General features: G+C 39.5%; 1 protein-coding gene and 2 non-coding genes across 12 annotated transcripts in view; 1 reads left to right on the forward strand and 2 right to left on the reverse strand.

The window, feature by feature from the left end:
- The first annotated feature begins 10613 nt into the window (after positions 1-10613).
- Positions 10614-10686, forward strand: TRNAG-UCC (transfer RNA glycine (anticodon UCC)). Its single transcript has one exon. It is a non-coding gene; the product is annotated as a tRNA-Gly (tRNA).
- A 2328-nt stretch (positions 10687-13014) lies between these two features.
- Positions 13015-27998, reverse strand: part of IFT25 (intraflagellar transport 25) — a 34036-nt gene continuing 19052 nt past the window's right edge. For 6 of the 10 annotated variants that reach the window (XM_068539926.1, XM_068539927.1, XM_068539928.1 and 3 more), the window contains 4 exons: positions 19899-20005; positions 18219-18287; positions 15313-15356; positions 13015-14105 (listed from right to left, as the gene is read on the reverse strand). In XM_068539926.1, the coding sequence (XP_068396027.1) occupies positions 13935-14105; positions 15313-15356; positions 18219-18287; positions 19899-20005 (391 nt within the window). In that variant the 3' untranslated portion in view covers positions 13015-13934. The other 4 variants (XM_068539934.1, XM_068539932.1, XM_068539933.1 and 1 more) reach the window with 4 other exon arrangements.
- On the reverse strand, positions 20227-20299 carry TRNAG-CCC (transfer RNA glycine (anticodon CCC)). Its single transcript has one exon. It is a non-coding gene; the product is annotated as a tRNA-Gly (tRNA).

A 27998-nucleotide genomic window follows, 5' to 3' on the forward strand; every position in this document is an offset into this window, starting at 1 on the left:
ACATTCTCCTTGGCTCTGCCTTAGTTGATACATGTTATTATTAATGTCGTTATTTTACTTTTTAAAAAATAGTTGTTAATCATCTATCAGGCACAGGCACTTTCAGATATGTACTCTTATTTAATCTCTATATATTGCAAAGAGGAGATTATTAGCCCCATTTTACAGATGAGGAAACCAAGGCTCAGAGTTAAGTAACTTGTGGAAGGTCTCAGAACCAGTAAGTAACAAGCTGAGATTCAAACCCCATCTCTAACTTCAAACCAGAGTCCTAGCTGTGCTCCCTGCTGGCTGTGTGACTTTGGTTAAGCTGCTTTTGTATCTTGAACTATTACAAAACAGGGTATGAATAGGGCCTACCCCACGGAGGATTCCTGAGTAAAGCACTCAGAATTGTGCCTGACTTGGAGAAAATGCCATCGAAGTGTTGGCTCTTATGGTTACCATCATTATTGTTCCACAACTGCCTCCTTGGGCCCCCTTCAATTCACATCTATAAGTGCATAGAAATATCCCAGTTTTAAACAAATAATAGTAGCTGGAACTGAGGAGTTTTCAGAAAGCTAAAATAGATCCCAAACATTCCAATTCAATTCTCTTCAATGTAATGCTTCAGACATTAATTGAGCACTGATTCTTTTCTGGGTGCTGAGTGATGATGCAAAGATGACAAAGTCCAGCTTTGGTCCTCCAGCAGCTTAACCTCCTAGGGCAGGGGGGATGGGGGTGGACATACACTGCAATAACCATAATTCAGGGTGGACTATGATGGGTTAGAGTGAAGACTGAAGCTCAGAGAGCACAGAGGAGAGAGCAACCCCTCTGAGCTGGGTGCGTCTAGGAAAGCTTTGTGGGGGTGGGAGCCTCTGGGCTTGGACTTCAAGGATCCCTAGGACTTCTATAATCTGGGATGGGAGCCTGAAGAGTATGGGAGGGAGAAGAGCATTCAAGTGGGCTAAACAACATGGGCAAAGGTGGGGAAAAAACCTGCCCAGGAGACTGCAAGAGGTTTGAATCCAGTTCTAATTCATGATCAAGAAAGGGCTTTCCTATTTGAAGGTGACCTCTCTGGGTCTGGATAACAAGAATGATCTTGTTATCCAGAGGAAGTAAAAGAAGCTTGTTAATATGTCTTGTCCCACTCTGAGTACAGTTTGCATTCAGAACTTCAACTGATTTGAAGAATCTTCTTCAAAATACCATGCCGGTCTGCTTTCAGCGGGAGGGTTTACCTGTAGTTCACTTATTCTCTAAGGGTGATGACCTTTGTGGTACCTGGCTTTATGTGGGATTCTGAGCCTACACCCCATTCTAGCTGATGCAAGACACTGCCTTATGTGCCTGGCAGGAGGCCCAGGAAACTCAGGCTCTGACTCTCAGAAATTGGCAGATGCCCTCGGAGTGGCCCAGTGACTTTAATGCTTGTTCAGCTCCCCAGAGTGAGGCTCTCAATTGGTTCCTGGCCATAGAAAACTTTATTTCTGCTAAGTTCAGCCATTAACTTCAAAAGGTGTATTAAAATATTTTATCCAGCATTGTTAGATGTTCGATTCCAGGATATCCAATTGGCCATATAGATTACATCATTGAAAGTCTCAAGTATGCAGTTTTTTGAAGAAGGGCACATGGATCCTGTATTCCCTGAAGTCTTACATGCTTCTAATGACCAGCTGTTGTCCTTAAGCCTGAAGGATATCTGGCTGGGTTTCAGATTCTTATGTTTCAGTCTCTTTACCTCAGAGATTTGTGGACATTGTTCCACTGTTGTCTAGCTGTTATGAGAGGAAAAGTCTGAGGCCAGCCTAATTTATTTCCCCTGGCACTTACTTGCTTTTATTCTGCCTGGAAACTTGTCAGATTCTTTCTTCATATTTGAAGTTCAGTAACTTCACCAAGACGTAGTCTAGTGTTGATTGTTCTATGACAAAATTTACTGCTGTGGTCTGAACGTTTGTGTCCCCTCAGAATTCATATGCTAAATCTTGAAGCCCAGTGTGATAGTGTCAGGAGGTGGGGCCTTCGGGAGGTGATTAGATCATGAGGGTGGAGTCTTCATGAATGGGATTAGAGCTGGCTTGCCCTCTTCCACCATCTGAGGATACAAGAAGTCTGCAATCCTGTAAAAGGGCCCTCACCTGACCTTGCTGACACCCTGATCTCAGATTTCCAGCTGCCAGAACTGTAGGAAATGTTTCTGTCATCTATAGGCCACCCAGTCTATGTTATTTTTGTTATAGTAGACCGAAAGGACTAAGGTAAATACAATATCCTCTTTTGATCTTAAGATTTTTTTTTTTTTAATTTCGAGGACATTTTTTGTTGCCTTGAACATCTTCTCTGTTGCCTTTTGTCCTATTATCTTACTCACAGACTATAATTATGGGTATGTTGTATCCTTTTTTCTTCCATAACTATTATCTTCTCCATAACTTTTAAAATCTTTGTTCTTTTCGATTCCTTGTTGTGATTTTTCTCAAAATTTTTCCTCTGACCCCGATTCTTCTTAAGTTGGGTTTGTTATTGTTCCAGATACGGCTTGTTTGTTCTCACTCTTTCCTACTCTTCCACAGTCTCCTCTGGGTTTCAGGAGGTAGAAGCTTGAACACTGCATTCTGGTTAGGTTCTGCCAGTGGGAAGCACTGGTAGAGATTAAAGGTGGGCAGAAGGCAGAAGTCATTTTTTCCACCTCTGGCTGTAGGGATTGCAGGAGACTGTGCATGTTAGCTGCTTTGGGATCACCAGCCATGGTGGTGGAGTGGCTTCTGTTCAGAGCCAGTAATGGTGCTTCCACTGATCAACAGTGAGTGTGGCCCATGGGCTCCAGCTCTGGGTTACATTCCCATCTTCTGTTTGTTTTCCCAGCCTTTTCAACACTTCGTAACAAATTGCCTGAATTATTTCCTTCCCAGCTTTAACTATATATCTAGATTGATCTCAGTTTTCCTAACTCAATGCTGACTGCTACAATTATCATCATCATCCCTTTGCTTCTTATGTGGCTCTCACCTCTGAAAGAGTTTATTTTTCTCTTGCATTTCTTTTCTCAGCTCTGCCAGCTCAATTTTCATCTTCTGTGTCTTCTTTTTCTTTAAATCTTCGCATCTCTTCTTTGAGCTCTCTGTCTTTTTTTTTTTTTAAATTAATTTATTTATTTGGCTGTGTTGGGTCTTAGTTGCGGCATGGGGGATCTTTCGTTGTGGCTCACGGGCTGTTTGCTGCAGCGTTCAGGCTTCTCTCTAGTTGTGGCGCGTGGGCTCTAGAGAATGCAGGCTCAGTAGTTGTGGCACGTAGGCTCTCTAGTTGTGGCAAATGGGCTCCAGAGCGGGCGGGTTCAGTAGTTGCAGCACGTGGGCTTAGTTGCCCTGCAGCACGTGGGATCTTAGTTCCCCAACCAGGGATTGAACTCTCATCCCCTGCACTGGAAGGTGGATTCTTAACACTGGACCACCAGGGACGTCCCTCTTTTTGACATTTTGAGAGATAACTATTGGGTCTCCATTCTTGATGTGTTCTTTGTGTAATTTCTGTTGCAACAAGGGTCCTGTAACTGCCTTATTTTTCTGGGCCCCCCTCCCATCTTTTTGTTTTATAGTTTCTAGTCATAGGTCCCTATAGCACAATGGTTCTCAAACTTTGACATGCATCAAAATCACCTGGAGGGATTGTTAAAACAGATTCATGGGTTTCCCCCTGCCCCCCCAACCCCGAGTTTCTGATTCAATAGATCTGGCGTTGGGCTAGGGAATTTGCATTTCTAACAAGTTCTCAGATGAGGAGGAGGTTGCTGTTCCAGGGACCACACTTTGAGAACTATTGTTACTATAGATGCTGTCGGTGTTCTGCCCAGATCCCTTTTCCACATCAGTGCATCCATCTGACAGCTGCTGTGAGTGTTGGCTGCTAATGGTTCAAAGTGTCTTTTCTCCTGAGAATTGCTCTAAGTGACGGGAGCTACAATGCCTGAGAGGTCATGTTCCCCTGAGGGTGGCCCATGGCCAATGACTGATGGATGTGAGAGCACAAAGGCCTGGTCCCTTGCCTCCAAGTTGGAGAGCATACCTCTCTGGTGTCATTCATGCTCCAGAGCTCCCTATGGCATCAGGCTGAGGCCAGACTTCAGCTGAAGCCATCTTTGATTAACTTTCTCCCCTGACCTATTCTGCTTCTGGAGAGCACTCCCTCAGTAAATCACTCTTACAACCATTCCTCTCTAAAGCTCTGTTTCTAGAGACCCTGACCTAAAGTAATCCTCTTCTGGGTCTTTTCTGATTGTTCTTTTTTAATAGGGCTTGTTATTTGCTGAAACATAATATAGAAAGAGGAACTGTAAGCTAACGCAATCTGCAACTTTGATTTAGATTGGTTGCCTTGAATACTCTCGTTATTTCCTTTGCAATAGGGCTCATAGAGCCAAGGTGAGCTGCCTTCTCACCACCTGCTCTGGACTTAATGTGCCCTCCCCCCACCCCCATTCATATGTTGAAGCCCTAAGCCCCAGTGTGACTGTATTTGGAGATAGGACTCATTTAAGATTAAATGAGTTCATGGGGGGGGTGGGGGGAGGCTGATACGATAGGATTAGTCATTATAAGAAGAGACACCAGAGGGACTTCCGTGGTGGTCCAGTAGTTGAGAATCCGCCTTCCAATGCAGGGGACGCAGGTTTGATTCCTGGTCTGGGAACTAAGATCCCACATGCCGCAACCACTGAGCACGTGGGTCACAACTGGAGAACCCACATGCTGCAACTACAGAGCCCACATGCTCTGGAGCCTGGGCACCACAACTACAGAGCCCACGTGCTCTGGAGCCTGCGCACCACAACTGGAGAGGCTGTGCACCGCAACTACTGAGCCTGCACCACAACGGGAGAGAAGACCACATGCCACAATGAAAGATCCTGCAATGAAGACCTCACGTGCCACAACTGAGACTCGATGCAGCCAAAAAGAAAATAAATAAATATTAAAAATGATACCAGAAAGTGCTCTCTTTCCTCTCTCTTCCTCCCTCCTTCCCTCCCTCCCTCCCTCCCTCTGCATTTGCACAAAGAAGAGGGAGCACACAGCACATATGCGCACACAGCAAGATAGTGGCCATCTACAAGCCAGGAAGGGACATCTCACGAGAAATCCACCATGCTGACACCCTGATCTTAGACTTTCAGCCTCCAGAACTGTGAGAAAATAAAGGTGTGTTAAGCTGCTCAGTCTATGGTATTTTTTACCGCAGCCCGAGCTATCTAAGATGCCTTCCTTCACCATGCGTTACCTCCAGCAGCCTCTGCTGGTATATCTTGCCTGGTTCCTCCTTCAGCTCCACCTCCTCCACCATTTTGAATGATTAACCCTGTGGAGACATTCTCCATCCTCCTGAAGCTGCCTACAGACCAAGATCTCTTCAATCTAATCAAAGGATTGTTGGATAAACCTTTCAGAACTGTGACACGTTTAAGAAAGTGTCTAGCTCTGGGAGAGCATGTCAAGCCTCATCTTCCTCCTTCACTGAATCCTGATTTCACAGTACTTAGCGAGTATGCTTCCCAGTTAGAGGTTGTAACTACTTCCTTGAAGAGAAAACTTTTTTCTTCCTCTTTATAATCTTTTTTGTTGTGAATGACTTTTGAGGAAGAGGGTGGAGTAAAAATCCCTTTACCATCTTTAACCAGAAGTAACCATTCTATATTTATATATGATTTATATCCCATTATAAAGTATGATATATGATGTCTGTATATATCATACTTACTAATGTATGGATGCAGAGTCGTCTCCAGATTCCCATTTTATAAACAGCATTGCTAGACATCTTTGTCCATTTGTCACTTATCTGATTAGTTTATTAGAATAGATTCCTAGAAATGGAATTTCTGTGTCAAAGGCTGTACACGTTTAAAACTCTGATGCACTCTGCCACATATTAGTTTTTAGAAGGTTTGTTACCGGGGTCAAGCTACAAAGGGCTGTTGGAATATCACCTAGAAGGGGAAGGTCCCAAAAGATGCCTCACACAGAGAGGCATTCTTGAGATATAACTCACAGCACAGTGCTTTTTGAAAAAGTCTGTATAAGTAAGTGATAGACACAATTTTCATCTGTATAATATTTCTTTGCCTTGCTTGAGTACATGGTTAAAAAGTTATTAGATTTTTACTTTTTTATCCAATCCTTTAAATAAATACTGATTGGTTAACTTTATGCAAGGCATTGTGACAGGCACTGGCCCACAGTAAGTGATCCAAACATGTATATATTATTAGCTAGCTTTATTAAAAACTCCTCAAGGATTTTACAGTATAAAGAGATATAGACATGCAAATAAATGAACAATGTTCATTTAGTCAACAAATATTTATTGAAAATCTGCTATGTGCCAGGCACTTTTCTACGTCCTGAGGATACAGTCATGATCAAAAGCAACAAAACTCCCTGCCCTGTGGAATTTACATTCTAGTGAAGCAGAGAGACAATAAACATGATATACAGGATAAGTAAGACAAAATAGATAGTGATGAGCAGGGCTGTCCCTAAAAGGGTATGGAAGCCAAGGGCAATTCATTCATTTGAGCCCCCAACCCAAGATATTCACGCTTGAAAGGAGGCTGCACTGCCCTCTTTCATAGTATGCTTGGGATATCATTAACTAAAAAAGAATCTAAGTTGAATTTTAGAGGTAGTGAGAAAAGAGGAATAAGGTACAAGAACCCTTGAAGCACAGGATACAGGCTGGCTACCTCAGCTGCCTAAACCCATAGGCAGGGGGGCAGGGTTGGGGGTGGGAGTCTGGTGGTGAGGGTAAGGAGGCTCCGTAATTTGTGAGGAAGGCCTCACTGAGAAGAAGATTTTGAGTAAGGATCTGAAATAAATGAGGAAGCTAGCTGTATAGATACCTAAGGAAAGAACTTTCCAGGCAGAGGAAACAGCAAATTCAAAGGTCTGAATCAGGAGTTCCCTGGTGGTCCAGTGGTAAAGAATCCGCCTTCCAATGCAGGGGAAGCAGGTTCGATCCCTGGTCAGGGAACTAAGATCCCACATGCCGCGGGGCAGCTAAGCCCGTGCGCCACAACTACTAAGCTCGCGCGCCTCAGCCAGAGAGCCCCACGCCTCAAACTACAGAGCCCACTAGCTCTGGAGCCTGTGCGCCACAACTAGAGAGAGAAAACCCACATGCCACAACTAGAGAGAAGCCCGTGCGCTGCAACAATGATCCCGCATGCCGCAACTAAGACCCGACGCAGCCAAAAAAATAAATTAAAAAACCCCCCAAAAAACACAAAGGTCTGAATGGCAGTCAGGAGTTGGTGGGCAGGTGGAGACAAGGCCAAAGGAGGGGGATAGAAGCAAGCCAACTGGGGACAAATGAGACTTTAAAAAGATGATGGGTTCAGCAGTGAAAAACAAAAGGTAAAGCCACATATTATTGTATCTATTGCTTGAGACTTAGAGTGGTTTTATCAAGTGAAAATGAGTTTTTAAAGCCTAGGAAAATGAAGGTGAAAGGATGCTGTTTTCAAATATCATAATGTGGTATTACAAGCACTGCACTGATAACTTCTTCTCTGCATTCACAGAAGAGAGAGACAGAGAAAAAGACTTAAAGATAATTTACTAGGCTTGTGCCAAAGAGATCAATCAGATAACCTCTGGAAATCCCTTCCAGCAATCTGTAAGCCTAACACAGTGTTTCTTTCTTTTTGTTATTTATTTTTTTTAACATCTTTATTGGAGTATAATTGCTTTACAATGGTGTGTTAGTTTCTGCTTTATAACAAAGTGAATCAGCCATACATACATACATATATATATATATATATCCCCATATCTCCTCCTTCTTGGATCTCCCTCCCACCCTCCCTATCTCACCCCTCTAGATGGTCACAGAGCACTGAGTTGATCTCCCTGTGCTATGTGGCTGCTTCCCACTAGCTAGCTATTTTACATTTGGTAGTGTATATAAGTCCATGCCACTCTCTCACTTTGTCCCAGCTTACCCTTCCCCGTCCCCGTGTCCTCAAGTCCATTCTCTATGTCTGTATCTTTATTCCTGTCCTGCCCCTAGGTTCTTCATAACCTTTTTTTTTTTTTTTTTTTTAGATTCCATATGTATGTGTTAGCATACGGTATTTGTTTTTCTCTTTCTTACTTCACTCTGTATGACAGACTCTAGGTCCATCCACCTCACTACAAATCACTCAATTTTGTTTCTTTTTATGGCTGAGTAATATTCCATTGTATATATGTGCCACATCTTCTTTATCCATTCATCTGTCGATGGACACTTAGATTGCTTCCATGTCCTGGCCATTGTAAATAGAGCTGCAATGAACATTGTGGTACATGACTCTTTCTGAATTATGGTTTTCTCAGGGTATACGCCCAGTAGTGGGATTGCTGGGTCATATGGTAGTTCTATTTTTAGTTTTTTAAGGAACCTCCATACTGTTCTCCATAGTGGCTGTATCAATTTACATTCCCACCAACAGTGCAAGAGGGTTCCTTTTTCTCCACACCCTCTCCAGCATTTATTGTTTGTAGATTTTTGGATGATGGCCATTCTGACTGGTGTGAGGCGATACCTCATTGTAGTTTTGATCTGCATTTCTCTAATGATTAGTGATGTTGAGCATGCTTTCATGTGTTTGTTGGCAATCTGGATATCTTCTTTGGAGAAATGTCTATTTAGGTCTTCTGCCCATTTTTGGATTGGGTTGTTTGTTTTTTTGATATTGAGCTGCATGAGCTGCTTGTATATTTTGGAGATTAATCCTTTGTCAGTTGCTTCGTTTGAAAGTATTTTCTCCCATTCTGAGGGCTGTCTTTTCGTCTTGTTTATGGTTTCCTTTGCTGTGCAAAATCTTTTAAGTTTCATTAGGTCCCATTTGTTTGTTTTTATTTCCATTTCTCTAGGAGGTAGGTCAAAAAGGATCTTGCTGTGATTTATGTCATAGAGTGTTCTGCCTATGTTTTCCTCTAAGAGTTTTATAGTGTCTGGCCTTACATTTAGGTCTTTAATCCATTTTGAGTTTATTTTTGTGTATGGTGTTAGGGAGTGTTCTAATTTCATTCTTTTACCTGTAGCTGTCCAGTTTTCCCAGCACCACTTATTGAAGAGGCTGTCTTTTCTCCACTGTATATTCTTGCCTCCTTTATCAAAGATAAGGTGACCATATGTGCGTGGATTTATCTCTTGGCTTTCTATCCTGTTCCATTGACCTATATTCCTGTTTTTGTGCCTGTACCATACTGTCTTTATTACTGTAGCTTTGTAGTATAGTCTGAAGTCCGGGAGCCTGATTCCTCCAGCTCCGTTTTTCTTTCTCAAGATTGCTTTGTCTATTCGGGGTCTTTTGTGTTTCCATACAAATTAACACAGTGTTTCTTAAACGAAGAATTACTGACATTCCGGTTTAGGAAGTTGGCAAAAGGAAAATCCTCAGTGTTTGATTTTATTGAACATGAACACAATTGCTCTAAGTCCCCTTCCTTTTCAAAAACCTTAAATGGCTCCAGCATTACAGGAAAATATCTGAAAGCATTAAAGGCTCTTTCTGATCTGGCTGCAATGTCTGGTTTTAGTCTTCTCCTTTGCCCTAGTCAGACGTATGTATTCATCACTCCCTAAATACATTTTATGAGAGTACTCACCTTCATATCTTTGACGGCACCAACGTTACTCTTGAAGTACCTTTTCTACTCTCCTCCACTTATTTAAAACTTACCTTTCTGAGAGTAAGTAAATTTGTGCAACAAATCTTGTTAAGCAAATTATCAGAAAGTATCAAAAGCCTTATAACTGTTCCTTACTTTGACTAATTCCCTTCTGGGAATCTCTTCTAAAAAACTCATCTGAGGGACTTCCTTGCTGGTTCAGTGGTTAAGGCTCTGTGCTTCCATTGCAGGGGGTGTGGGTTCGATCCCTGGTTGGGGAACTAAGATCCCGCATGCCGCAGCACGGCCAAAAAAAAAAAAAAAAAAAATCATCTGAGGGGTAGGCAAAGATTTATGCACAGAGATCTCCTCCATAGCATTTATTGTTATTTGTCTATTATGAAGAATTTCAAGCATACATTAAAGTAGAAAGACTAGCACAATGAAGCCCCATATATCCATAACCTAGATTCAACAATTTATTGTTATATTTACTTCAATGAACACTTTTTCCTTTAAAAAATATTCAAGTATTTTAAAGCAAATCCCAGATACCATGTTATTTTACCCTACATACTTCTAAATGCATCTCTGAAAAATATGGGCCTTTTCTTAGATAAGCTTAATGCCAGTATCACACTTGGCAAAATGAACAATAAAACCCAGTCCATAAGCAGATTTCCCCAATTATCTTTAAAATGTCTTTTTTTCAGTTGGTTTGCACAAATCAGCAACCAAATAAAATCCACACATGGCATGTGTTTTTGGGGGCTCTTACATCTCTCTGAATCTAGAGTGGATCCCCTTCCTTAATTAATTAGCATTTTTCATGCCACTGACTTGTTGAAGAAACCAGGTCACTTGTCCTGTAGGATAAGCCATATTCTAGATTTGTCTGTATATCAGCCAGGATAGGCCAGGTTATGCCGGGGTAACAAGCAGCTCCAAAATATGTGACTTGGGAATTCCCCAGTGGTCCAGTGGTTAGGACTCTGCACTTCCACTGCAGGGGGCCCAGGTTTGATCCCTGGTTGGGGAACTAAGATCCCGCACATGGCCAAAACACACACACAAACAAAAAAAACAATGAAGCTTTATTTCTCCTTCTATGTGTACCTCAGATTGACTGGGACCTCTGCTACCTGTTATCACTAGTCTCACTCCCAGACCTAGAATGATGAAGTAGTTACTGTGGAGAATATCATTGCTGGTCATTGTGGGAGAGAGAAAAGAGTTTTGAAGGGTCTCTTGAAGGCAATTAAATGCTCAGCCTAGAATTCAACTACCCTTCATCTCATTGGCCAGAATTGGTCACATGGCCCTACCCAAACAAAGAAGGCCAGGAAGTATATCTTACCATGGGCAGAGAAGGCACAGATCTGGGCATTTCAGTGAGCTGCATTAATGGCTACAAGTCTATTTGCTTCTTTGTGGTGTCATTTTACTTGTTCCTCTCTCTCTTGAACTTCCTGAAAGTGAAAGATAACTCTAGAATTTGATTTGATTCAGGCTCAGTAATTTTGGCAAGCGCACTTCATAGGTTGGTCTATGTGCTTCATATTGCATCAGGAGGCACCATGTTTAATTGTAGTAGGTTCTAGCAGTAGTGGCCACCACTCCCTCCCCACTCCCAATTTAGTCGCACCTCCTTACATCCATGCCCTTGGGTAGACCCCTCTTGTTCTGACTCTGGGCTTGGCCATATAACATGATTTGGGAAACAGGACAATAGCAAATATGATACAAGCAGAGACTCAAAGTGTTGGCACTTTGTGGCTGTCCCTCTTTTGCTACTTTTTAGAATGCTGAGACTGGTAAGAAAGTATCATGTGATAACAAGAAAGCTGGCAAATCCAAAATTTGTAGGGTTGGTCAGCGACCCAGGGAAGAGCTGATGTTGCAATACAAGTCTGAAGGCCCATCTGCTGGCAAAATTCTTTCTTGCCCAGGGGAGGTCAGTCTTTGTTCTACTAAGGTCTTCAACTGATGGACGAGGCCCACCCACATTATGGAGGGCAGTCTGCTTTACACAATGTCCACCAATGTTACTGTCATCTAAAAGATACCTACACAGAAGCATCCAGAATAATGTCTGAACAAATATCTGGGCACTGTGACCCAGTCAGTATGATACATAAAATTAACTATCACATATAAATTTCACTAAGACTGTGTTGTGGCTTGAACTGCATCTTCAAAAAGATATGATGAAATCTTAACCCCTGGTACCTGTGAATGCAACCTTACTTGGAAACAGGGTCATTGCAGATGTAATTAGTTAAGAAGAGATAATACTGGAGTAGGGTGCACCTTTAATTCAATATGACAGTGTCCTTATAAGAAGAGGAGAAGACACAGAATATGCATTGAGGGACGATGATGTGAAGAAACACAGAAAGAATGCCATATGACGATGGAGGCTGAAACTGGGGCTATGGTGCCACAAGTCAAGGAATGCCAAGGACTGCCAGAAACACCAGAAGCTAAGAGAAAGGCATGGAACATATTCTCCCTCAGAACTCTGGTAGGAACAAACCCTGCCAATACTTTGATTTCCAACTTCCAGCCTCCAGAACTGTGAGAGAACAGATTTCTATTGTTTTAAGCTACCAAGTTTGTGGTACTTTATTACAGCAGCTGTAAGAAACTAACATAGACTGCATAGATAAAATACTATATTCTAATGCCATTTTTTTTCCTGTGGGTTTATTTTATCAATTGTAATAGAGTTAGGTTCATGCATTTGTTTTCAACATTTTGGAATTGCTTTTTAATTTTAACTTTTGGCTATATTAGTTATTTATGTTTTCAAATTCAAGTTGTATAATAAGATATATTCAGAGAAGTCTTATATCCCCACCCGAATCTGTCCTATCCTGTTCCTTACCTCCCCAAAATATAAAGAAAATCAAATAATATCAATAATGGTTGTCTCTGGGAAGTAAGATTATATGTTTCCTAACTCTTCTCTGAGGTCTTGAAATCAAAACAAAATAAAGAGAAAAAAATAAAATGATTTGTCCTACAGGGCCCAGTTCAAGTTCCATGAGCTCAAAGAAACCATCCCATAAATACTTTCTCGTTTTTGAACTCATACATTCTTTACTTTCCATATTGCTCCCTTAGCCCTTTGCATCAATCAATCAATAAATTTAAAAATTAATGCAGTGATATCTGAAGGGTACTATGTTAGATGCTGTGGGGACACAATGTATTACCAGTTGTTTTCATGTATAGTCACGTCCTTGATTAAGCTGTATACCGAAGCAAAAGCTTTCTTATGACCTACATGGTGGCCGTCACTGCTGTCTGATGAACCAAATTCCTACAAAATGTTGAAGAGAAAATAAATAAAAACTGAAACAGATTGATACAAATCCCTTTAATAATAACAACTTCATGTTTAAATAAATATATTGTTAAAAAATAGTGCAAGAGTATTTTGTTATAATTATTAAGAAAGATTTGAGACTGCTATTCCCTCTGCAGAAACACTATGCACAGATGCAAAATGATCAAAGGCTGATACAATAATGAATCTCAAGTAAGTGGCGTGGCCATCACGTGCCTGTAGGGGAAAAATCAATACAGATGATTTAGAATTCTAGTTAACTGTTAAACAAGCAGTTAGCAGAAGAAAGTGTTTGATGCAAGAATAATATTCTAAATATATAATGATTTATAAGATATAATGTTCAGAAGAGAAGCCAGCCACATGTAACAGTACAGTTATTCTGATATGTAGCAGCCAAATATCAGCCTTGGTTTGAGGAAGAACATCAGGTGGAGCTAAAAATTGCACTGTACAATTCTGATTAATTTTTTTAAATTAATTTATTTTATTTATTTATTTTTGGCTGCTTTGGGTCTTTGTTGCTGCGCATGGGCTTTCTCTAGTTGCGGCGAGCGGGGGCTACTCTTTGTTGCAGTGCGCAGGCTTCTCATTGCGGTGGTTTCTCTTGTAGCGGAACACGGGCTCTAGGCGCACGGGCTTCAGTAGCTGTGGCACAAGGGCTCAGTAGTTGTGGCTCGCGGGCTCTAGAGTGCAGGCTCAATAACTGTGGCACACGGGCTTAGTTGCTCCGTGGCATGTGGGATCTTCCCGGATCAGGGCTCGAACCTGTGTCCCCTGCACTGGCAGGTGGATTCTTAACCACTATGCCACCAGGGAAGCCCTGATTAATTTTTTTAAAGTGTTTTTCTGAAGTATTTTTCATAATTAAGAGATTTCATTTGTTGGATGATGCCTCAGAATACACTACCCTGAATATTACTATACTTTTACATTTATATAAAAATGTAAAAAAAAGTCTCTGAAAAGCAATTTGGCAGTATATATAAGAAGCTATAAATATGTCTATACCCATGGACCCAGTAATTCCATTCCTTGAAATTTAATTTTAGAAAATAATTAAAAAGGTGAACATTGTGGTAGCAGGAACAGGCATAAGATGTCCCCTGTAGTATTAGTTATAATGACAGAGAGAGGAAAAAGGAAATCAGTTAACATCTGTCTATCTGCATACACTTAATTTTAAAATTATAATTATGAAGCTTTTGATACAATATTAAATTTTTAAAAGATACACATTTTTTCATACATACTATTACAACTATGTAATGCATCTGGTTAACAACTAGAAGAAAATAAGTATAGTAAAAGCTGTTGTGACAGGGTACTAAACTTTGGGTGATTTACAGCCTTCCATTCCCCCTTACTTTTCTCCAAATGCTCTGTGATGCTGCATCCCTCCCTGATCCACAGTGAGTCCTGAAACAAAATACTCAGCAGAGGCTTACTAACCATAACCCATTAATAAATATGGAGAAATACAGGAAGATAAAATTCAGTCTAATTAATCATTTTTCTGCTCCCCACCGGCCTCCCCAGTCATTGGGCACACTTAGGTGGTAGAGAAGATAATTAACAGGATTCAAAAACTCCTACAGAAGCATTTGAAACACCGATTTCATAGCAGCTGCCAGTAAGTTGTGAAGAAGGAAACCTAATGGACAAAGTACTCTTTAACCCTTATTTAGAGACACCTTAGTTAAATAAACACTACCACCTAAAAAGCACATATTCACAGTTGTCTGGCTTTTTGTGTTTGTCTAAAACCAGGGCCTGACAAACTAGCAGGAACAGAGAAACTCCTGATGAGGCAGCAGCTTCCTCATCAACGGGCATTCATTCCACTTGACAAGCAAAGCCCAATGGAATGTTGTTGGAAAATGCTGGTTCTCTTTTCACCTCATCTCTCTTTGGCTTATTTGTTGCTGATCCTATGCTCCAGTTCCCTCATCTGAATCTCCCTTGTCCTTTCATGCTTAAATTAACATCCGATTTTGGCATCTCAACCTTTTTTGATTCCTATTCTATAAGGCCTACAGAATCAAATGAAAGGAAAGCAAGTACATACTTCAAAATAAATGAATAAACAAAATAAAACAAAAACAAGTGAATTCTGTTCTATCCTTGCTGTCATATTATTATTATGCTGTCATATATTATTGAGAATAACCTTCTCTATTGGTTGATGAGACACAGAACCTATAATATTATGAGGGTATTTATTAACTTTATGACTATGGAGATAGGTTTAAAATTTACATACGTTGTGCTGGCTAAAGATAATGTTTATCTCTTCAAAGTATATTTACTTACCATAATTTCTTCATTTTGAAGCTGCCCCTCTGTATGTACCAGATCTAAAACACAAATTCAACAGAATTGAGGTAGGGCTCAAAATGCATGAGGACATATTGAAATTTATATTCAGCAACACATGATATCTGGTAAACTATAGTCAGACCAGATTTACCAGTGTTTTGGGGTTAAAATTCAATATAAAAATAGAGATATTTGATATAAAAGGTATGAAAGATAAACTATGAGCTATAAAACATCTCTAGTGAGTATAAATAAAAGTAAATGTAAATGTAAATTACAGTAAAGGAATATAAAGTGAAGAATTGATAAAATGTGAAAGTCCTTTTTAAGGATCAAGTTACTAAGAGTAATTGCAGGCTTGAAAGGAGCCATCTTACCATTCTCATGGGTACTGACTAGGGCTCAGCTTCTCACAATGAATTTTCACTGTGATGCTGAGTTACGCCACCCATGAATTGATCTTTTCTGGTGTCCAGCTATAGAAAACCTTTACTTGTTTAATTTTAGGACAGATTAACTTATCTGGTCATGAGTTAATCACATCAAACATTCTTCTGGAAACATGAAATATTTAATTGATATAATAATGTCAACATTATTTAGAAATTAATTTTGTTTGTATCAAAATAGTGTACATAATTTTAAAAGGCATGTAGTACAAAAAAGGGAAGTTTCTGGGAAGTAAGATTATGTATGACTTTCTTTCTGTTTCGTAACCTTTCTCTAAGGTAATGAAAAATAGTAATTCCCTGCTTGACCCCTTTTCCTCCAGTCCTGCTCCCTAAAGGTAAATGTTTTCAACACTTTAAGCTGTTTTTCCTGGAATTATGTTTTATACTCCTTTTCTTGATTTATCAATTTTTTACTGACTTTATACTACGGTAGGTAAAATTTATGTCTCTTGGACCAATATCCTCTTCCTCCCCCTCCTGCAAATTTTCCCTCCTACCATCCTCTCAGTTTTGAAATCAATACTTGATGGTTATACTATTATCTATATAAACATTATTTACTGCTGAAATAAGTAATAAATTGTGACACATTTTCTTTCTTAGACAACTCCTCCTCTACTAGAAGTTAATAATAACCTCTTCTTTCATTTGCCTCATTTTTTTAAATTATGAAAAATTGGAAAATCTCAAACATACATAAAAAGGACAGGATATAACTCCTATATATACCCATAATCTTGAATTTGCAATTACTAACATTTCACCATACTTGATTTATCTAATTGTTTTTGCTAAAGTATTTTAGAGAAAGTCTAAGACATCATGACATTTTACCTTTAAATATTTGGTTATCTATCTCTAAATAAGAATATTTTCTTATATAACTACAATGCCATTATCATATTACAATTAAAAAAATGCTTTAATATAATACCCAGTCCATATTCAAATTTCCCCATTGTCCCCCTAAGTGTCTTTTTATAGTTGGTTTATTCAAATCAGAATTAAGTCTCTTTTAATCTTGAACTGCTTTCTCTCCCACACACACATTTTTTTCCCCACACCACTGACTTACTGAAGAGACCAGGTCAGTTGTCCTGTAAAATGTCCCACATTTTCTCATATTGCCTTCTCGTCGTTTCATTTAATTTGTTCTCTATCCCCTTTTCCTACAGATTGGAATTAGAGCTAAAGGCTTCATTATATTGAGGTTTTAAGGCCTTCATCATAAGTCTGGTGATTTTTGGCTTCTGTTACTCACGAATAGATCATTTGAAAAATGTGCATGAGCCAGACTCATTGGCTACTGGACTTTGATAGGGTAACCAGGAAGGAGCTAGCCTGTGTCAGCATCCATAGATCTTCTGGGACCATTCAGTTTCTCCAAAGATGAATCCTCCAATCTGTGGCTGGGGCTATATTCCTGGTTGCTGAACAGAGCACAGGAAGGAGGCTGGAGTTCCCACCACTCAATATGTAGGCTTCCACTTAAATCCCTTGTTTTCCACTCTGTGTCTCACTCACTCTCTTTACTATGCCTGGTCTCCCTGAGTCCTGAGCCTCAACATTCAATGTTCCTAGTCACCTCTTGGGGGTGGTTTGTGGGAGGAAAGACTGGTCACTAGCTTTATAGGGTAGGAGAAGGTACCTAGGATCCTTTTTAATATATATATACATATATATACTTTGTATATAGATGTTCAACTAATCACCTTTGTTTTCTGGACCATGCCTCACTCACACTTTCCATGGTAACTTTGCCTTCAAGTTCTAGACCTTTCTGGGATTCTGTTGGATAAACTGGTTTGCTTCTCAGTTGATATTCTCCTCGGCAGGTACTTAGGTTATACTCTATTCTGCTACAGAAGTTACTACTCCTTCATCTGCTTCCTCTCTTCCATAATATATATTGATCTCTCACATCTGTTTTGGTTTCTTGGCTTTTTGTTTGTTTTTATTTTTTGCCCTTGTAGATTTATGCCTCTTTTTATTCCTTTATTATTATTTTCATGGTATTTTGGGAAGGAACGGAGATAGACATATGAAGGCAATATGCTGTTTTTAACTAGAGGCTACCAATTCTGTTGATGATATTTAAATAGTACCATTAATCAGGAAGGACGGAAAGATGAAAAACTAATATTTATGTTTGTCTACCATATGCCAGACACTGTGTTCTCAAAAACTTTAAATAGTAGGTATCATCTCCATTTTTTCAGATAAGGATACTGAAACTCAGAAAACTTAAGTAACATGTTAACAATTACATAACCAGTAAGTGAAGAAGTATCTTTGTATTCAAACCTGGGTTTTCTAGGCTCTAAATATGTCACAAGAATCATTCAAGTCATGTTTATTCACCAAAATGCAGCCCAGTTGGAAATACAGAGTAAAGGACAATTCTCTACTTCCTCATGATCAGAACCACATTGGCGAAACAGCACATACCTCTTTCAATCCACTGCTCAAAATCAACTGGCTCTTTAGAAGTGCTCTTTTCAATCCTCAAGGTCCGCACTGACATTGTAAATAAACAAAATAAAGTGTTAATTATCTACCTAATTCTATGTTGCTGTCCCTATATTGCTTTTTTCCTTTGTCTGAGACCGTCAGGCGTTGGTGGGACTGCACAAAGTACTGGGATCAGGAACAACATGTTCTGAAAATCACTCACTCGCTCTGTTTTTTCCGTAAGTCCCTATGGTAAAATCCAGACTGTGTAACTGTAATCTTACAAGTGTTTGCAAGAATACAACACAAAGCTAGTAGGGCCTTTCTGCATTTGGAATCATCTAGTTTTCAGGGGGTTTTTTTGTACACTGGTAAATAATACCATTAGTGGTCTTGATCATAAAACTTTATGGAGAAACTACTATGAGTCAGACATATTCATTGACTCTTGACTTCACTCTTAGGAGAACGGTATTATTAACTTACTTTACTGACGAGGAAACAGGCTTAAAGAAATCAAGCAACTTAGAGAAGTCAGGTGAAATGTTCAATGATATAGAGCTAGTAAGTGCCAGACTGGAATTCAGACTTTAGGTCTGACTCCAGAGCCTTCACAATTAATGACAGAAGACAGAATGCAGTCATCTTCCTTCTGCACTGGTTTTTTTCCTTTACCCCTAAACCAGTTCCCTTCACCCCAAATCCATTCTTCCCCTTCTCTGTTCTGTGCCCTGCGGGGAGGACCCCGGGGAGTGCTTCACCTGGACTCACTTGCCCACTGACTACTGGTTGTATTTGGCCAACTGGAGGCACTGGAAGGAAACTGAAGAGCAGTGGGGAAGTGACATCAGGTTGTATTTCCTCCGCGCCCTTCCCATTTCAGTGCCGTGTCTGACAGTTGTTATGTCCGTTCGTGGTTACAGCTCCTGTTGGGCAGGCTCTTATGCATGGGCTCCAGCACTCACTGGGCTCCACCAATACTATTTCCTTCCCTTGGTCCAGGGGAGGTAATGGCTTACTGCTGTAGCCACTTTCTGGGTGTCTCACCATCCCTAGTTTGTTCCCTTAACCCAGGCCATAATTCTGTAAGTAGTCCCATCAATAAGGTCTCTTCATTTGAGTCATCTGGGATATATCCTGTTTCCTGCCATGATTTTGTCTGACATACTTTATCCTTAAATAAAAAGACAGGATTAGGATGATGTTCCAGTGGGAGATATTCTTCCTAAATCCCTCAGAAAATGCCATTATTAATAAAAGAATCAAAATTACCAAATGCAAATAATCAGGGTTATCAGATTTTCAGAAATAATTTGACAGAGAACCCCTAGTCAGAAGAATCTGGAATAAAGATGTCAAGAAACCTAGTGTTCTGGCAAGCTGGCTTCTTATATTCATAACACGGTCTTTTGCCAAAGGCTTTCACGTAGTAAATTGCATGGAAATTATGACGTCCTTTGGAAGGGTTTCAAATTTGCAGTTTCAGAGAGGCTAACTGTGTTCAAGCCAGTTAACCCATACTCCCCACCCATCAACCCCAGCAATAAAACTGGATTCCATGCGGTAAAAAAAAATTAGTGTTTTGCCAAAAGTTTACATATGTGCCTTCTGCCTATGGAAAATCTGAAAGATGATGAAAATTAATGAAATGAAGTGAAATGAAAATATCATGCTTACCAAAGTAACTCTGGATTAAAAGCCTTTCAATCCTTACATGTTTGTGAAAACAAATAATGAACTCTTGGGGAAACATTCCTGTGGTAGTCCAAAATGTTTCTGGATTTCTATTGTTAATTTTAAAGAAAAAGAGAAAAGAATAGCCAAATGTTTAGAAATGTTTAATCACAAAATTCTAGTGAATAACTATTTAAAAAAAATAAACGACCACTGGATTCTTGCAACCCCTTTCTTTTTTTTTCTTTTTTTAATATTTATTTATTTATTTGGCTGCACCGGGTCTTAGTTGTGGCACATGGGATCTTTATTTGCGGCATGCGGGATCTAGTTCCCTGACCAGGGATCGAACCTGGGCCTCCTGCGTTGGGAGCGCAGAGTCTTAACCACTGGACCACCAGGGAAGTCCCACAACCCCTTTCTAACTGTTCATTCTGCCTCTAATCTCTCCCCAACTTTAGTAATTCTTTACTACTACCAGATATATTTTTTAAAAAATGGAACTGATGTCACTCTTGTGTAAAAGCAGTGACGCCTTATTGCCTATGAATCTAAACTCCTCAGTATGGCATGTTATGACCCTGTACAATCTGGTCCCATCATTAAGTATATCGTCCCCTATCATGATATCATCTCCCATTATCGTTGGACCAATTAAAATTCTGCAAACACGTCATGTAGGCTCATGCCTCTGTGCCTTAGTCCATGAGGTTCTCTTGACCTAAAAAGCCCTTCTTCCCGTGCAAAAGTTTATTCACTTTTTGGTCACATCTCTCCAACCCCAACAAATCACAATAACTTTCTCCCTCCTTTGCACTCACCTCACACACAGCATCCATTTTTACATTAGCACTTTTCTCTTGTGTTTTTATTGCTCCAGCTACACCCTCTTTAAGTCCAGCCACTTTCTCTTAGTCACCTTTATATCCCCAGCAACAATCACAATGGCTGACCCACAGCAGATACACAACAGATGTTTGTTGAAAAAAATTAAAACATGCACTCAATGTGGGTCATATACTATGTAAAATTACATATATACCTAGACACACACACACATACATAGTATCGACTACAGAAATAATCACTTCTATTTTAATTATATAAGGTTTTTCTTTCTTTTTTGGAGGTAAAATTTACCTACAGTGGAATTTCTCTTAAGTGTGCAATTCAAAGTTTTGATAAATGTATATGCTTATGTAACCAATATCGCAAGGTAACCAATACCCTAATCAAGATAAAGAACATTTCCATCACTCTAGAAACTTCCCTTCTCTTCCCTCCAAACAACCTCCCTTATGCAACCACTGCTCTGATTCCTATCACCATAGACTATGCTATAGCTTGTTTTCTATTTTTTTTAAATTAATTAATTAATTTATTTATTTTTGGCTGTGTTGGGTCTTTGTTTCTGTGCGAGGGCTTTCTCTAGTTGTGGCAAGCGGGGGCCACCCTTCATCGTGGTGCGTGGGCCTCTCACAATCGCGGCCTCTCTTGTTGCGGAGCACAGGCTCCAGATGCGCAGGCTCAGTAGTTGTGGCACACTGGCTTAGTTGCTCTGCAGCATGTGGGATCTTCCTGGACCAGGGCTCAAACCCGTGTCCCCTGCATTGGCAGGAGGATTCTCAACCACTATGCCACCAGGGAAGCCCTTAATTGTGTCTTTCAATGAGTATTAGTTTTATTTTTGGTGAAGTCCAGTTTTATTACTCTTTTCTTTTATGCTTAGTAATTTTTGTACCTGCCTTCCTTCTTCCTCCCTCCCTCCCTCTCTTTATTTTTGGCTGCGTTGGGTCTTCGTTGCTGTGCATGGTCTTTCTCTAGGTGCGGCGAGCAGGGGCTACTCTTCATTGCAGTGCGCGCGCGGGCTTCTCACTGAGGTGGCTTCTCTTGTTGTGGAGCATGGGCTCTAGGTGTGTGGGCTTCAGTAGTTGTGGCACAAGGGCTCACTAGCTGTGGCTCGTGGGCTCTAGAGGGCAGGCTCAGCAGTTGTGGCGCATGGGCTTAGTTGCTCCGCGGCATGTGGGATCTTCCCGGACCAGGGCTCGAACCCATGTCCCCTGCATTGGCAGGAGGATTCTTAACCACTGCACCATCAGGGAAACCCTGTGTCTTTATTAAGAAATCTTTGCTACTTCATTGTCACAAAAGTACTTTCTTAGATTTTCTTTTAGAAACTTAATTATTTTAGCTTTGAATTGAGTTCTATTATCCATATTGAATTAATTTTTGTGTTTAGTATGAGGTAGGGGTTGAGGTTTATTTTTATCCACATGTTTATTCAGTCGTTCCAGTAGCACACGTTAAAAAGACTTCCCTGGTGCCGCAGTGGTTAAGAATCTGCCTGCTAATGCAGGGGACACGGGTTTGATCCCTGGTCCAGATAGATCCCACATGCTGCGGAGCAACTAAGCCCATGCACCACAACTACTGAGCCTGCGCACCACAACTATTAAAGCCTGTGCGCCCTAGAGCCCACATGCCACAACTACTGAGCCCGTGTGCTGCAACTACTGAAGCCCATGCACCTAAAGTCTGTGCTCCGCAACAAGAGAAGCCACCACAATGCGAAGACCGTGTACCACAATGAAGAGTAGCCCCTGCTCACCACAGCTAGAGAAAGCCTGCGCACAGCAATAGAGACCCAATGCAGCCAAAAAAAAAAAAAAAAAGACTTTCCTTTTCCTATTGAATTACCTTAGTGTCTTTTCCTAAAATTAATGGACTGTCTATGGGTGTATGTACTTCTGCCCCTCCATTTTATTCCATTGATCTGTTTCTGTATCCTTAGCCTTTTGTCAAAAAGTAATTGACTTTATATGTGTGGGTCTATTTCTGGGCTCTCTAGTCTGTTCCACTGATCTACATAGATCTATCTTTACAAAAATGCTTTGCTGTTTTGATTACTGTGTATTTATTTTAAATCTTGAAATCAGATAATTTAAGATTTCTTCTTTTCAAAATTAGTTTGACAAGATTAGTTTGCATTTCCATACACATTTCAGAATCAACTTGCTAATTTCTACGTAAAAGTTTATTGAGATTTACTGAATCTATAGGTCATTTAAGGGAGAAACTGCCACTGTAACAATATTGAGTTTTCCAATCATGAATGTAGTATATCTTTTCATTTACTTAGTTCTTTAATTTCTCTCAGCAACATTTTATAGTTTTGAGTGTAAAGGTCTTGCATGTCTTATTAAATTTATTTTTAACTATTTAATGTCTTAAATGCTAATGTAATTGGAATTTTTTAAAATTTCATTTCCTAAATGTTTCCTACTAGTATATAATAATACAATTGATTTTTGTGTATTGACCTCGCTAAATTTACTTATTAGCTCTAGCAGTTTTTTGCAGATTCCTTAGGGTTATGTAGATTCACATAATCTGTGAACAAAGGCAATTTTTTTTTTAGTGGCCAATAGCTCTTGCTTTACACACACACACACACACACACACACACACACACACACACACACCCCTGGAGAAACTGAAACTCAAATAAATATTATGAATAGTTCAAAAGGCTACTTGGTTACAAGATATGTAAAGAGGACTCATTCCAAAACTTAGTTTTCCTTGTTGCCATCTGGAAGAGGAAAGCTCTTTGGGGAAATACCACAAGGGTGCATTTTGATCATTATCCTCATTATAATATGTCTACTAATTTTCTTTAAAAAATTTTTTTTTTAAATTTTATACAATTTTAAAGGTTACTTTGCATTTACAGCTATTACAAAATATTGGCTGTATTCCCCATGTTGTACAATATACATCCTTGAGCCTATCTTAAACCCAATAGTTTCCCCCTCTCCTCTCCCCACTGGTAAACACTAGTTTGTTCTCTAGATCTGTAAGTCTGCTTCATTTTTTGTTATATTCATTAGTTTGTTGTATCTTTTAGATTCCACAAATAAGTGATATCATACTATACTGAATAAAGATAACTTTGCTTTCTTTCCAATCTTTAAGACTTCTATATCTTTTCTTGCCTTATTGCATTGTTTAAGACCTCCAGGACAATAGTGAATAGAAATGGTGAGAACAAACATCCTTGATTTGTTTCCAATACTGGGGGGAAGCATTTTTTTTTAACCGAACATAGTTGATTTACAATATTATATTAGTTTCAGATGTACAGCACAGTGATTCACTATTTTTATAGATTATACTCCATTTAAGGTTATTACAAAATAATGGCTATATTTCCCTGTGTTGTACAACAGGTGTCCCCAACCCCTGGACCACGGACCAGTACCGGTCTGCAGCCTTTTAGGAACCAGGCCGCCCAGCAGGAGGTGAGCGGTGGTCAAGCGAGTGAAGCTTCACCTGCCGCTCCCCATCGCTTGCGTTACTGCCTGAACCACCCCCTCCCCAACCCCTGGTCCGTGGAAAAATTGTCTTCCACAAAACCGGTCCCTGGTGCCAAAAAGGCTGGGGACCGCTGCTGTACAATATACCTTTGTTGCTTATCTATTTTGTATGCAGTAGTTTGTATCTCTTAATCTCATACCCCTATCTTGCCCCTCCCCACATCCCTCTCCCCACTGATAGCCACTAGTTTGTTTTCTATATCTGTGAGTCTGTTTCTGTTTTGTTATATATACTCATTTGTTCTATTGGGAAAGCATTTATTTCACTATTACGCTGAAAATTTTTAGTAGATGCCTTTATCAAACTGAGAAAATTCCCTTCTCTTTTTAATTTTTTGAGAGTCGTTATCATGAATGGATGCTGAATTTTGTCAAATGATTTTTTGGAATGATCATATGATTTTTTTTCTCCCTTGTTCTGGCAATATGGTAAATTACACTCAATCTGTATTCCTGTGATGTGGTGAATATGCCAATCTTGCATTCTTATGATAAACTCCATTAGCTGAATTCAATTTATAAGGTTTTTTGTGTCTATGTTTACAAAGAATACTGTTCTGTAATTGTCCTTTCTTGTAATGTCTTTGTCAGGTTTTGGTATCAGGGTTACGCTGTTCTCATAAAACAATCTGGGAAATGTTTCTCCTCTATTTTTGAAAGGGTTTCTGAAAGATTGGTACTATTTTTTCTCTAAATATTTTATATAATTTAATTTCTATAATCAATATAAACTATTCAAATTATTAAATTTCATCTTGTGTCATTTTTATAGGTTGAGTTTTTCAAGGAATCTGTCCATTTCATCTAAGTTGTCAAATTTATTAGCCTAAATCTGTTCTTGATATTGACTATTGTTTTAGAATCTGTAGTGATATTGCTTCTTTCAACTCTGGTACTAGTAATTTGCATTTTCTCTTTTTATTTTAGTCAGTCTTGCTAGAGGTTTATAACTTTTATAAACCTTTTCACATAGTCAACTTTTGGCTTTGATAATTTTTTCTATTTGTCTATTTTCTATTTCATTGATTTCTGCTCTTACCTTTGTTATTTATTGTCCTCTACTTTCTTTTGGTATAATTTGTTCTTTGTTATCTAGCTTCCTAAGGGAGAAATTTAATTACTGGTTTTAAAACATTCTTTTTTTTTTTTTTTGGCTGTGTTGTGTCTTCGTTGCTGCATGCGGGCTTTCTCTAGTTGCGGCAAGCAGGGTCTACTCTTCATTGTGGTGCGTGGGCTTCTCATTGCAGTGGCTTCTCTTGTTGCACTGCGTGGGCTCTAGGCGCATGGGCTTCAGTAGTTGCAGCACGTGGGCTCAGTAGTTGTGGCGCACGGTCTCTAGGGCACACAGGCTTCAGTAGTTGCGGTGCGTGGGCTCAGTAGTGGTGGCATGCAGGCTCAGTAGCTCTGCAGCATGTGGGATCTTCCTGGACCAGGGATTGAACCCATGTCCCCTGCATTGGCAGGTGGATTCTTAACCACTGTGCCACCAGGGAAGTCAGAATATTTATGTATTTATTTATTTATTTGGCTGTGTCAGGTCTTTGTTGCGGCATGCAGGACCGTTAGTTGTGGCATGCAGGATCTTTTAGTTGTGGCACGCAGAATCTTTAGTTGTGGCATGCGGGATCTTTAGTTGCAGCATGCAGGATCTTTAGTTGCGGCATGCGGGATCTTTAGTTGCAGCATGCAGGATCTTAGGTGCAGCATATGGGATTTTTAGTTGTGGCATGTGAACTCTTAGTTGCAGCATGTGGGATCTAGTTCCCTGACGAGGGATCGAACCCAGGCCCCCTGCACTGGGAGGGTGGAGTCTTAGCCACTGGACCACCAGGGAAGTTCCCATCTGTCAGTTTTTGCTTTATGTATTTTTAATATCAATTATGAGGTCAATGTACATTTAGATTGTTATTTCTTCCTGAAGAATTGATATTTTAACATTATAAAATGTCCCCTTTATATCTGGAAATACTCCTTATCTTATATTTTACTTTGTCTGATATGACTATAGCCACAGCCACTTTCCCATGCTTACTATTGATAGGGTGCATCTTTTTCATCCTTTTATTTTCAACATATTCATGACTTTATATTTAAAGTACATCTCTTGCAGACACCATATACTTGGGTCTTTCATTTTTACCCAGTATAACCCTCTCTGCCATTTAATTGAAGTGTTTAGAATACTGGCATTTAATATAATTATTGATACGGTTGGGTTTAAGTCTTGCTATTCGTTTTTTATTTGTCCCTCCCATCTATTTTTTCTTGTACCATTTCTCCTTTCTTACCTACTTTTTTTTTAAAAAATTTATTTATTTATTTTGGCTGTGCCGGCTCTTAGTTGCAGCACGTGGGCTTATAGTTGCAGCATGCAGACTTCTTAGGTGCGGCATGCAGAATTTTTTGTTTGTGGCATGTGAACTCTTAGTTGCAGCACACATGCGGGATCTAGTTCCCCAACCAGGGATCGAACCCATGCCCACTGCATTGGGAGCGTGGGGTCTTACCCACTGGACCACCAGGTAATTCCCTCCTTTCCTATCTACTTCTGAGTGAATCAAAAAAAGTTTTAATGCTGCTTAATTCCTTTATGAGTTATTTAACTATACCTCTTATTTTTAGTGGCTGCTCTCAAGGTTATCAAACCTCATGACAGTCAATTTGCACTGAACTCCACTTTTGTGCCACTGTTTTAATATATTTTATACACACATATATAATAAATCCCAGAATACAAAATGTTTTTTCCCATTAAGTGGTTAGTTGCCTTTCAAAAATATTAAAAGAAAAGATAGTCTTTTATATTTACTGAAATATTTACCATTTCCAATGCACTTACTTTCTTCCTGAATGTTTGAATTTCCATCTAGTATTTTATCATTTCAACCTGCAGAACTTTCTTTAGCATTTCCTGTGATGCAAGTCTGTTTGTGGTAAGTGAAAAGTCTTTCTTATATCCTATATTTTTTAGTGATATTTTAACTAGACACAGAATTCTGGGTTGACAGTTTTCTTATTTGTTTGTTTCTCTTTTTTCCCCAGCATTTTAGATACGGTTCCATTGTCACCTGAATTCCACTGCTTGTGATGCAAAGTTGGCTGTCACTGGTACCACTGTACTCCTGTATGTAATGTATTTTTTTGCTCCAGTTGTTTAAAAATTTTCTCTATCTTTGTTTTTCAGCAGTTTGGCTATGATGTGGTCTCTTATTCATCCTGCTGGGGGTTTGCTGAGTTCCTAGGATCTGTAAGTTGGTATTCTTTAATAAAACTGGGGAAAATTCAGCCAAAAAGTAGAAACAATTCAGATATCTATCAACTGATGAATGGGTAAATAAAATTTTCCATATACATACAATGGAATTATTTGGCAATAAAAATGAATGAAGCACTGATACATGCTACAACATGGATGAGCCTTGAAAACATGTAAGTGAAAGAAGGCAGTCCAAAGACAACATATATATTATTCCATTGATATGAAATGTCTGGATAAGCAAATCTATAGGGACAGAAAGTAGATCTGTGGTTGTCTAGGGCTCATGGGGATAGGGGATGACAATGAAAGTGTGTGAGGTTTCTTTTTGGGGTGCTGAAATGGATTGTGCAGATGGCTGTATAACTCTGAATATGCTGGAAGCCACTGAATTGTATATCTTAAATGGTTGAATTTTATGGTATGAGAATAATATGTCAATAAAGGTGTTACAAAAAAAAGAAAAAAACA

The sequence above is a fragment of the Eschrichtius robustus genome, chromosome 3 (assembly GCF_028021215.1).
Source record: "Eschrichtius robustus isolate mEscRob2 chromosome 3, mEscRob2.pri, whole genome shotgun sequence".
In the NCBI taxonomy this organism is placed as follows: domain Eukaryota; kingdom Metazoa; phylum Chordata; class Mammalia; order Artiodactyla; family Eschrichtiidae; genus Eschrichtius; species Eschrichtius robustus.